Here is a 12,714-nt window from a genome sequence, read left to right as displayed (position 1 = left end):
GGGTGGCTCAGTTGGTTAAGCGACTGCCTTCAGCTCAGGTCATGATCCCAGGGTCCTGGGATCGAGTCCCGCATCGGGCTCCCTGCTCTGCGGGGAGCCTGCTTCTCCCTCTCCCACTCCCCCTGCTTGTGTTCCCTCTCTCGCTGTGTCTCTCTCTGTCAAATAAATAAATAAAATCTTTAAAAAAAAAAAAAAGTAAAGAGATGACTTCAGAGTTTCAGTTCTCTGGAGAATCCTGTTTCCATTGATGCACATGGCTGAACTTGGAGCTTATGAGTTCAATTTTTTGTTCATTGACTTTGAGGAAGCCTCTGAAAGCATTTGGAAAGTAATCGGAGGCTATTGAGAGCTCTAGGGTTTTATAACACATGGACAATTCTCTCTCACAGGAACCGTTGACAAGCATTCAGTGGAGGTTACTAACTGCTTTTCAGTGCCGCACAACGAGTCAGAAGATGAGGTGAGTGGGAGCTTGAGCTGCCACTGTGTGGTCTATAGCTGTTCGTTTGCTAGGCTCTCCCTAAGCCCTCTCCCTCTCCCCCGCCCCCCCCCCCGCACAGTATGTTGAGTTCATAACTAGAAGTCCTACAGTTCAAAGAGTTTTTTTTCTATGTGTACATACTTGCTGGCCCTCTTTTGTCTGCTGGGGGTGGCCCCTTGTCCTTTTCTTCCATTTTTTTCTATGGACTTCTGGCTTAGCTTCCTTTTCTGCCTGCCCTCTTAGGTGGCTGTTGACATGGAATTTGCTAAGAACATGTATGAATTACACAAGAAAGTCTCTCCAAATGAGCTCATCCTGGGCTGGTAAGTTGGAGTGGGGAGAATGGAAAGTTTTGGTGATTGCCAAGGTTTTTTGCCACGAGACTAGACATTACACTCTGTTTTGGAGACAGAATATTGGAAGTATATTACCTCAAGGATCTACGAATTTAGTGTGTTTTGCTGGCAGTTCGGATCTCATGAGGCCAAGAACATTTACTTTGAAATGTAGCTTTTACTAAGCAAGTATTTTTGCCTTGCTGGTGACTTATAAAGTTGTAAGAGCTCTGAGAGTCAGCCTTTGATTTGATTTGATACAGTTTTCAGTGTATTTATTATTTTTACATTTGGGGAGTCACTGGGGGTAATGCTTCCATAGGAGTGTCAGGCACCTAGAGACACGCATGTCACCATTGTGTTTGGTCTTAATGTCACATGTAGACATGAATCCACACTGTGTTCCATTTTCCAGGTATGCTACAGGCCATGACATTACAGAGCATTCTGTGCTGATCCACGAGTACTACAGCCGGGAAGCCCCCAACCCCATTCACCTCACTGTGGACACGAGCCTCCAGAACGGCCGCATGAGCATCAAGGCCTATGTCAGGTGACCAGTGTTTTGGGACACAAAGGCGTAAAAGGCTTATCTAGTTCATACCATGCCTGGATGACACCCACCTCCACGCAAAGCAGGTTTAATCCTTCAGTGTATAGCTCATTATCTCCTAAGGAAGCCCATTCCTCACTCTCAACAGGTATCGTTAGAAGGGCTTTACTCTGAAACAAAATCTGTCCCTGAAATATCCACTCACAGATACCAGTTGTACCCCAAATTTCTACTCATTGGTCTTAACCAATTTCAAATGACAGTCTTTTAGGTATTTGCGCAAACTATCATGTTTTTCATGTCATCTTTTCTATAAACTAACTCTTCACGGCTCCTATAGCTGATCCTCACGTGGTGTTTTGGTCACGATCCTTCACCACATCTGTTTTTTCTGAGTCACCCTTTAGTTTGCCATTATTCTGAGAACTGAACACAGGACTCTGGGTAGTACACATTAAAGGATGACTGTCCTTTTTTGAATACATCTATTACCCCAGGGTTGAGTACAGTTTTGATGACAATAAGATTAGAGTTTTGACATACTGAGCTTGCAGGCAGTTAAAATGCCCATTGATGGGGGAGGTTGAGAAGGGCTCCAGTGGCATGCTGAAGAAGGGGCTGCTAGAGGAGTTGGGAGGATTGTCTTTCCTGGTTAGAGTGAAGGTATTTGTTAGTGCCTATCTTACTGAGTTTGACTTTGTGCTGTTTGTGTGTGTTGTGATGTAAGCAGTTAGCCATGATGCGGTGAGATGGTGGTGGATGCCAAGTGCTTATGGGCTAGTTGGTGTACCACTAAGCTTTACTCATTGCCTGATTTCTTAGCCTTTCCAGATATTTCAGACTCTTCGTGGTCCAGTTAAAAATAATACTGTTGACATAGTAAAGGCAGTCACCTTATAGTGAGATTACTTATAGCACCCAATCTAGTCTTGGTGGGCTGGAGTCAATTGGCTTTTTTTCAGTACTGATGAAGGGCTCAGTCTCATAGAAGACCTGTCCTTTTTCTTCTTTCCTTGGGGGTGAATGTCTGGGCAGCCAGCTCGACAGGGAAATCCAGTGTCTTGTTTCATCACTGAGATTGCACAGTGAGTGAAGCAGTCCTCTGAAGGCCAGGTCGGGTCTGAACGCTGAGTGCCCTCTCCCAGGCCAGGGTTTGTATGTGGAATGAGCTAGAGGAAAAAAAGTGACTTGCTCCCATGAGATCTCAGGTTTAGATGGTTCCAGCCTTATCTCAGAACTGTGGAACCCGTACTCTTGGTGTAAGTGCTTTCCCAGCCTAGACTAGGAAGCTCTCCCCCAAGTCCGTTTGTTTACCTTGACTTCTCTCTCCCCAGCACTTTAATGGGTGTCCCGGGGAGGACCATGGGGGTGATGTTCACACCTCTGACAGTGAAATATGCATATTATGACACCGAACGCATTGGAGGTGAGTAACCTTCCCATTCCTTCTTTTGAGGTCTGGTATTTTCAGGGGAGGGGTTTGCCACTCTAACGAGTGGAGGGCTTTGGGTGGGTTGAAGAGGAACCATTGATCTAAGGTTTGTGATATAAATCGGCTGCCAGGAATTATTTGTGGAATTATTAGAGGTGGGAAATTATCAGCACCAGAGGCTATGTGGCCATACATAGAAGAGCAAAACCAGCGATTAGCATACTGGGTACAGAAGTTGAGCTCTACCAGGAAGAAGAAAAGCTAACAAGGGCAGAGCAGGGGAGTTTAGAGAAATTGGCTATGTCCAGAGGGAGGTGGGGAAGTTAGCAGAATGGTTAGACATCATCTCTTTCCTGATGGGGTGACTGAAATCTCTGTGCCTGTTCTATTCCCCATCTCACTCCCACAGTTGACCTGATCATGAAGACCTGTTTTAGCCCCAACCGGGTGATTGGGCTCTCAAGCGACTTGCAGCAAGTAGGAGGGGCATCAGCTCGCATCCAGGATGCCCTAAGCACAGTGTTGCAGTATGCAGAGGATGTGCTGGTGAGGGGGGGAAGGAAAGAAAGGAGGAGGGCATGATCTCCACTCCGAGATCACTGAGAGGTGTGCTGGCAAAATGGCAGTCCTCGGTGGTGAGAATTAACTGTGCCTCATTGTATCTTTGTTTGGTGCTCAGTCTGGAAAGGTGTCAGCTGACAATACCGTGGGCCGCTTCTTGATGAGTCTGGTTAACCAAGTACCCAAGATAGTTCCCGATGACTTTGAGACTATGCTCAACAGCAACATCAATGTGAGTGCCGTCCCTGGGCTTCTGGGATCTTGTGTCTTCCCCCACCTCAGCTCATGCACAAATGTGAAGGGAGTTGGGGGAGATGACCCAGAGGGGAGAGGAGGAGGGGCTTTGCCTTTGACCCCTTGCAGTCCAGGTTGGGAGAAAGGAAGAGATAGTACACGTGCTTGGAGATGCCCCCGCCTTCTCTTCCTTGATTCCATATCTCAGGTACTGATACTACTGTGACTTGTTATGTAGATTCATGGCTGAAAGAAATGCTAAATCTAGAGGTTAATGAAAATGCAATTTCTTATTTTCCCCATCTGAGTTCACAGACACTCCCTCCTCCATATTCTACCCATGGACCTTGGCTAAAGCACCCCACGTTTATTAGTGTATCGGTAGGGACGAAAAAGTGTTCTCAAACATTTCCTTCTTATCTTCCACCTTCGACTCTTGCCCAGCCTCTTCCTGAGCTGTCATTTATCCAGGCTGTCCTCATACCCAGTATTCAACACGGAGCTGGCCAATGCCAGACTTTCTTTTCCCTTTCCACCCAATCCCTCACTCATTGTGGCTTCTTCCTCTTCCAGGACCTGCTGATGGTGACCTACCTGGCCAATCTCACGCAGTCACAGATTGCCCTCAATGAGAAACTTGTAAACCTGTGAATGGGCCCCACGCAGCACTCCTGCCAGTCTGGGCCACCCTAGGACTCAGAATGGAGTGAAGTAGAATGGTTTTCTTGTGGTTTGAGTCACACTGAGTCAGTCAACTGCTTGTGACTCTAAATAAATATAGCCTACCTTTTGTAAATGAATCCATCTTACATGAGTTTACTGCTGGGTGGGGGGGAAGAACTGTTCTAGAGCACACATAGAAACCAGGAAGTGAATACTCTGGGTTGGTTGTGTGTTTATGACTCTCCATCAGTGGTTGCTTGCACCCATAGCCCAAGCTCAAGCCACTTTATCTTCACCTGACTCCAGACCAGATAGCCTTCTTTGCACACTGGTTTTATAGAGGTACTTTATTCCCACTCTTTTGCCTATGATCAGAGCAAACTGAACCTCCAAAAAATAGATTTTTATCATTTCTCTTCCATAGGACCTTAAATGAATGGCAGTACAGAGTGGTGCCCTGTGCACAGTTAGGAGGACCTAGAGCATATGCTAGTGAGTGAGTGGAGAGGAAAGAAGGGAGTGGGTACAAATCTCAGTCCTGGGACCCATGAGGATATGCTGGTGGAAAGACAGTCTTCTGAGGATTAACTGCGCTTTACAAATTTTTCTTTTGGCTTTCAGTCTGGAAAGGTATCCACTGACAATACTCTGAACCATTTCTTGATGGGTCATGTGGTTTCCAGAGGAAGTAAAAATGAGAATCCATGCAGGGAAAATAAGAGAATTAGATACTTGATCTGAACTGAAAGAGTAGAGAACGTGGTCAGAGTCATAAACTACTTGAATAATTATTTCAAGAACTTTTTGCCACTATGGTTTGGGGAGGCAAAATTAGTATCTATAGATTAAAGAGATTTCCCCAAAACTCCAAATTTCTTGGGTAATATATGTAACCTGAGACCACCCTTTGGAATCTATGCAAAGACTAGATGCCATTTCCCAGGTATTTTATAGGATAGTGGTGACCTCAAACAGCCCTTTCGTCTGATATCCTAGAGTGTTCTACCTGGGCACTGCGAGATGTCTTAGGTTGAGAAAGAAATGGGTCATCATTCAGGGACTGAGGCTTGGTTACATATTGGAGTGAAAAGGCGAATGAAGGCAAGTGCGTATCAAAAAGGCCTGGATCCTGATTCTGGTTCTGAGATCTGTAACCTTAGGAAAGACAAAATCTGAGGGTCATAAAGTGCAGATCATAGTAATACATAGCCCATTAGAGTACTGTGTGAATTTGATAAAGTAATGAATATCAGGTTAACGTGCAGACAACAGTGCCTGGTAACAGTAAGCGTACGGGAAGTGGTAGTGATTACGTCTAAAGCTGAATACAGTTCAAAAGTAGTAAGAAACCTATGAACCCCATCCTGGATCCCAATTGTGATTCTGATATGTAACCTTACGAAATACAAGTTCTTGGGGTTATATATATAGTAAAGATACTTTTTTACATGTAGGTAAACATAAATAGATGATAAAAGTTATGCCAAATTGTGAGGTTAAAAATAGCGTGCACAATGGGAAAAGGGTTGATCAGAGCTCCAGTGTTTGTGTTCTATTTTTTGGGTGGGTGGTTTAATACCAACTTTAGTTTTTTTAAATATGCGTGCTAAAATGCCAAGGTTGATCACTGAAAATATATATAACCTCCAAATGAAAGTGATAGGAAATAATGGAATAAGGAAAAGGAAAGAAAAATTGAGAAATGAGAAAGCGTGAAAAAAGTGGGTAAAGCAAATTAATAAAGATGGCAAAAATAAGTCCAGATATAGTAACCACAATAAATGTAAAAAGGATTAAACTAACGAGAAAAAAAAGATTGAATTTTAAAGCAAAACAAACCCCAGCCATACTTCGTTTGCAGGAGACACAACTAAAACATGGACACAGAAAGTTGTCTTGCAACTATAAGCAGGACATCTTAAAATGTTGAATAAAAAAGAGTAGTCTCAGGAGACATTACATATTATAGAGTCAAAATGCAAAATCTAACCCTTCCTCTTTCCTTAGAGGCTGCTGAGAGCCTGGTACCTTTGACCCTCCTGAGAAGCATAGGACAGGGGACAAGAGAAATACCATCTCTCAAGAAATGTGCTGTCTTCAAGCCGAGGGCAGCCAAAAGCATTTCTCCTGGAATTGAGATTGTAAACCTACAGAAGGCCAGAAGAGTCACTGGGGAAGATTTTCACTGAGGAGGTAAACCTAGACCCCAGGAATGGAACTTGAAAGATGGCAAGGAGGTGTTCCTGGGAGTGAGAATAAGCTTGAGCGAAGCAGAGGTAGACTGTGGCCTGGACACAGTGAAGAGACACGGTGCAAAGGACAGCTAGCAAGAGAATGGTTGATGCAGGCTTGTCAGCACCAGAATAGCTTAGGAAGACCTCTACAAAGTTTCTGAAAGAGACAGGAGTACTTTTCAGGGTGATGCCATTGGTCATCTGAAAGGTAGGTGGAGTGGTCCAAGGGAGAACTGTAGGTAATGTGAATTAGGACCTTAAGAGGCCCAGGAAACGAAGAGGCAGAACACATGAGAAACGGCAGCCTGGCATGCCTTGATTGAGCACACGGTACAGGGTTCTTTGCCATTTGCTCTGCCTGGTGGCCGCCACACACCCTCCCATTCCGTACAGAGTGGGACGTGGAAGCAGTGACTGCCAGCAGTTCTGAGCATCCCATGACGGGGAGAAGCAGCAATCTGTTGGAAACAGGAAGTTAAGGCTAAGATGGCACTTCCACAGTCTGAGCAGAAATGGAACAAGCCTGTACCGATGAAGATAATGCTCCAGAGCTGGCAAACTCCCCACCCCCACCCTGCATGTCCGCCCTGTCACGTGATGTTCCCTGTTAGGGCTCTTCAACAATCTTAGCGAAATTTTTCCTACCCATACTCCTCAAACAGCTTTCTAAAGAACCCCCTAATCAGTCCCAAGCATTTCCTGCACTAGAACCTTCAAATACGGACCTATCTTATCTATCTCCTCCAAAATCATGTCCAAACAGTCCACAGACCTTAGCCACCCCAAACTAATTAGTCCTTTCAATCCTCCAAACCATGCCAACCAACTAGCCCTACTAAGCCATGGACCCACCATCCATCCATTTCTCAATCCCTCTTCCCACTGAAGCTGTTCAATACTAGTTTACCCAGTCTTTGAGCTTCATGCTAATGGTTGCTTTGATAGAGAACGTTCGCTTCATAGGCGTAAATGGCATATTCCTGTACCTTCCCTTTTACCACCTGTAAGTCCCTTAGGATTTACACTGAGATCGTGAGCATTTTGACATTAGGAGAATGCTCAATGGTTGGCCTAACTCTAAATAAAGTACCCTGAGCCCTTGGACATCTGGGTCCTAGAAGTACACATTGACTCAGAACAGATCGATCCCACAGCCGTGCATCCTCTGGTATACTGAGCCTCTGGACTTAACCCTGAAAGAACCCTGATTCTGGACCACTTGACCCAATGGGCAGATTGATGCCAAGTGGCAATGAGTCTCTGAAGGTATCTCGACGCACACGACGGGTAGTAACCCTTTGCACACTTAACACCATTTGCTGTGTATTCACTGTTATCATTCAGCATTAAGATGTTAGTATTTGTCAAATATCATGCCAGCACTAGGTGAATAATGTGCACTCCGTGTTACTGGCCTTAAGGAGTTTACATTTTGGTGGGGAAAGCAAAAGTAAACGATTAGTTGCAAAACAGTAGAAAATGAGTGCTGGATCTAGCATTTACTGAGCACCTATATTTGGTCAATTCATATTACAGAGGGAGCTGGGCTTAGAGAAGTTGAGTACATTACTTAAGGTAGGGAACACGGTAAGTGATGAAACAATTTTAATTCGGGTCTGGATTTTTTTTTTTTTTTCTCTGTAGCCCTCTGCTTCAGTTTCGTGGCCCAATGAAATAATTATTAGAGCGAAAATGCAACGTAACAGGAGCATATTACAAGGATTGACCAGCTCTGTCATAGGGAGCCTGGGAAGATTCTACCCAGATGTGATACCTGAGCTGGCCTTTATTTTGAACAAGGAAATCAGAAAAGGATAAATGGAGCAGAGGAAACATCTTAAAAAGCTTAACCTGTTCAGAACCTAAGGAGGCTAATGCAGGAGGCTGACCATAAGGGCCCTCAGGCTATGGAGATTGGATTTTATTCTAGAAGTGGGAAGGCACTAGATAATTAGGGATTTTAGGAAGATCACCTGGTAGTGCGGAGGAAGCATGGAAAGAGAAAAGCAGGAGGTGGGAAGACCAGTCAGGGCCACTGTGATTGCTCAGATGACTGGCGGTGGTGATGGTGACAAGACTCCGTTTGAAGAGGGTGTTATAAGGCAGACTCCGGAGGGTGTGGAGATTGGTTGAACTTGGATGGTGAGACTTGTGAGTTTAGGATGTTGCCTGGTTTCTGATAAAGATGATTGAAGGGAGGGCGCCTGGGTGGCTCAGTTGGTTGGGCGACTGCCTTCGGCTCAGGTCATGATCCTGGAGTCCCTGGATCGAGTCCCGCATCGGGCTCCCTGCTCGGCAGGGAGCCTGCTTCTGCCTCTGACCCTCCCCCCTCTCATGTGCTCTCTCTCTCTCATTCTCTCTGTCTCAAATAAATACATTAAAAAAATCTTAAAAAAAAAGATGATTGAAGGGATGGTAGTATATGGAAAGCCTGGCTACTCCAGAGTGGTGGAAGTTTAGAGGATACAGAGATGTGTCCAGAATTAAGATTAGAGGAGTAGGTTGGGACCTGTTAAAGCCCAAAATGGAGTCATTTGCCGCCCTCCCCGCAAGATTTCATTAGTTTCAGCCTATCCCAGGAATGTCACCTTTTAACAGTCAAATCTGAAATTTCCTGACTAACACTAGTGAGGCAATCTGCATAATGAAAAATCCTGCCATTTCTTTCTCCCCCCTCCAAAAGGATATGTCCTGGCCTGAAACAATCCTTTTATTTATTTATTTTTTTAAGATTTTACTTATTTGACAGAGAGAGCACCCAAACAGGGAACAGCAGAGGGAAAGGGAGAAGCAGGCTTCCCGCTGAGCAGGGAGCCCAATGCGGGGCTTGATCCCAGGACCCTGGCTCATGACCTGAGTCGAAGGCAGATGCTTAACCGACTGAGCCACCCAGGTGTCTCCATTCCTTTTATTTTGCCGGTAACTTGCCTTACCCTCTTTCCTATGAAGACCTTCCATTTCGTACAACTCCTGGGAGCATCTCTCCTTGCTAGATGGGATGCTGCCCAACTCATGAATCGCTTGACAAACCGAATTAGACCTTCATATTTACTCAGTTGAATTTTGTTCTTTAACAGACCAAATGGTGAAGTCTTAAATGCAGCCAAGTAATTGTGATGTCTTTGATAAACTATGGGGCTGCACCAGATCTTTTTGAGGAAAGGCTGAAGAATTTACTCGTTTGAGTAAAGTAATACTTACCAGCTGCCAACAATATGCTAAGCAAGAAGTCCTGGTGCCTGCTTAGAACCTGCTGGAGGGGACAGACAAAGAGGTGATTGCTTTGGGAATCACAAGGCATTGGAGGTCATGGACAGCTTCCAGTTAGGAAGTAAAATCCAAGCTGGAGGAAACAGACTGAAAAAGGAGAGAGAGGAAAACAGCATTTAAGCACAGAAAGCTGGCAAAGGCTCAGACACAGTGTCAACCATGTGGCTCCATCGTTGCTGACTCTTGGCTAAGGAGATGTTTGTAAGGAAAGAACACTGTGCTAGGTTGACGGGAAAAGGATGGTACTGTTGTTTTTTTTTAACAGCCTGTGCTAACGTGCACAAGTTTATTTTTACTGTGAATGTGTGTTCACACATTCTCTTTGTATGTGGTTGTGCATATGCTAAAAACTTCAGAATGTGTCTGGATGAGACAGATAGTATGTGTTATCTAAGTTCTAAGACACCACAGTCCTCTGATTTTCTCCCAACCCCCTTACCCAGTCTTTTCTGTGCTTTAGCCTGGTCCTCCTGATGTAGAAAACATGTTAGGGTTTGAAGCCGATGGCCAAGAAAGAATTCTTGAGATGTTGTTGGTGCAAAAAGGTGGTTTTATTAAAGCATGGAGACGGGACCCGTGGGCAGAAAAAGCTGCACCGGGGTCATGAGGAGTGGCCGATTATATACTTTCAAATTGGGGGGTGTGGTTAGGGAAAGTATAAGCCTGCCAGGTGTTTTGAAAATAAGGTTTCCAGGATCCTGAGGGGGCTAGCTATTGTTAGGAAAAGTTCATTTATTACTGTTTGGTAAAAATTCATTCATGAGACCCTTCAGATGTATATCAGTGGGCCATATGCTTGGAGGATGATTGCTAACATGTATCTTAGGGGGTTGGGGAGTAGAGAAAAAGGAAGTTTCCAAAGGAATTTTTATATGTTAAAGTAGACTTACAGGATCCCTGGGGGGCAGGCTAAGATTGCCTTTTGCCCGTAGCAAAGTATTAACATTGAGGCGGCTGAGTTCCTAGAGGAATGTCCCTCTGCCTGTTTCAAGGACTTGTCAGTGGGCTGTAGGTACTAAAGAAATTTAATAATTTTTCTTCTGCCTTTGTTTCCCACATCACTTCCTCCTCTGAGCCTCCCTTAAGGTTTCACTTCCCTAGGCTTCCATCCTGGGCCTCTTCACTGTCTACTCCACACTCTGTGCCGGGAAGATTTCCTAGAATCCTTTGACTGCAATTATTGCCAATTGGTTAAAGATTCCCAATCTTTAGCTCTAGCGCTGGCCCATATTCAGAACTGATTGCAGACTAGTAAAATGGACACCAGATATCTCACCTGGAGGTCTCAAAAGCATTTTAAATTCAACATGCTCCATATTGAACTGATTGTCTCTTCCTCACCCACAAATCACCTCCTAAATTTCCTTTCTCAGGTGATGACACACCAGGTACTCTATTGTCAAAACCAGAAATCTTGGATGAATCCTAGATTCTCCCCTGCCTTTCCACCCTCGTGATTTAATCAATCATGCCTATGAAGGGAGGCTTCCATAAGAACCCATAGGACAGAGTTTAGAAAGCTTCTGGGTGGGTGAATAAGAATGCATCTAGGAACAACGTGCATGCCAGGAAGGTGGTGTAACCCCAAATTCCAGAAACAGAAGCTTTTGTCCTTGAGACCTTTCCAGACCCCAGCCTATGGATCTCTTCACCTGTTGATTTGAATCCTTTAATGTTCTTTAGTAAATCAGTGATGATAAGTAAACCGTTTTCCTGAGTTCTGTGAGGTGCTGTAGCAAATTGATCAAACCCAAGGAGGAGGTCCAATTTATAGCTGGTATGTCAGAGCACAGGGGACAACTTGGACTTGTGATTGGTATCTGAAGGGGGTAGAGGAAGGCAGTCTTGTGGGACTGAGCCCCTAACCTTCGAATCTGACACTATTTCCAGGTATATAATGTCAGAATAGAGTAAAGTTGTAGGACACTCAGCTGGTGTCTGAGAATTGCTTGATGTGGGAAAATTACCTGCACATCCGGTCGCATAATTGTTTGATGGGAGTAGTAAGTGCAGAGTAGAATGAAAGTTTGCCTGTTCATCCTCTTTGATCCATTGTCATCACAGCCCAGGCTAAAGTCCATACTTCTTACCACAGCCTGTAAGGCTTATCATAGTCTTGCCTGACTCTCCACCTCCATACCTTACCCTCCCGGCCTGGGCTTCCTTTGCACTTGCTCTGCCCTCCGCCTAAAATATATGCTCCCTTACCTGGCTTCCTACTGCTCTTCCTGTAGGTTTTAGTCCAGGTGTGCCCTCCTCTTGGAAGGTGCTCCTACACCATAAGTGCATGACATGCTCCTATCTTAGCATTTATCTCACCGTTTGGACTCATCTCTTTACTCTCATTAAGAAATAAAATTCAGGGGTGGGAGAGGGGGAAAAAAATTCAACTGAGTAAATTTTAAAGATCTTACTGGCTTTATTTAGTGACTCAAACCAGGTAGCATCCCATCTACCAGATAGAAGGGAGCTCTGAGGAGCTGTACAAAATGAAAGACTTTTATAGGCAGAAGGAAGCGAGAACAAGGAATATACTAGTGGACTGATGGATGGTTGTGGCAAGCTTTCCTTCATGGGATGGCAGGGGTCTATGAGGCCAATTACCTCACTAGTGCTGACAAGGTGATTCTTGGTCTGGTTTACAAGTCCGTTTCTGGGAGAGGCTGAAACTGTAATGGAGTCTCAGTTTAGTGATTAGCATATGCTCAAGTGGGCCTGGCATAAGTGACTATTTTGGACCTGTTCTGTTTCTAACACACTCTATAGGATCACAAGCTCTGTGAGGGTCAAGATAGTCTATCCTGTTGATTGTTACGTTCCTAGATCCTAGAGCCAACCTAGACATGATATCTTGATAAATGTTTGTGACATGAATGAAGGAATACTTGGTGGCTTGCAGGGTAATTACCACAAGGCACTGTGGACATGATCATTCATCAGGAGTCATCAGG

At 44.7% G+C, this 12,714-nt stretch overlaps 1 protein-coding gene across 1 annotated transcript in view; it reads left to right on the top strand.

The window, feature by feature from the left end:
• Window positions 1-4,396, top strand: part of EIF3F (eukaryotic translation initiation factor 3 subunit F) — a 6,731-nt gene extending 2,335 nt beyond the window's left edge. The window contains exons 2-8 of the mRNA XM_006742356.3: window positions 390-460; window positions 725-804; window positions 1,232-1,369; window positions 2,704-2,795; window positions 3,211-3,347; window positions 3,481-3,594; window positions 4,170-4,396. Coding sequence (XP_006742419.1) covers window positions 390-460; window positions 725-804; window positions 1,232-1,369; window positions 2,704-2,795; window positions 3,211-3,347; window positions 3,481-3,594; window positions 4,170-4,247 — 710 coding nt within the window. The 3' untranslated portion in view covers window positions 4,248-4,396. The remainder of the gene's footprint in view (window positions 1-389; window positions 461-724; window positions 805-1,231; window positions 1,370-2,703; window positions 2,796-3,210; window positions 3,348-3,480; window positions 3,595-4,169) is intronic.
• The last annotated feature ends 8,318 nt before the right edge of the window (window positions 4,397-12,714 follow it).

Source organism: Leptonychotes weddellii, chromosome 11 (genome assembly GCF_054177405.1).
Source record: "Leptonychotes weddellii isolate Sample4059 chromosome 11, ASM5417740v2, whole genome shotgun sequence".
NCBI classification, from domain to species: Eukaryota; Metazoa; Chordata; class Mammalia; order Carnivora; family Phocidae; genus Leptonychotes; species Leptonychotes weddellii.
Note: the sequence above shows the minus strand (reverse complement) of the source record. Positions and strands in the feature narration are given on the sequence as shown.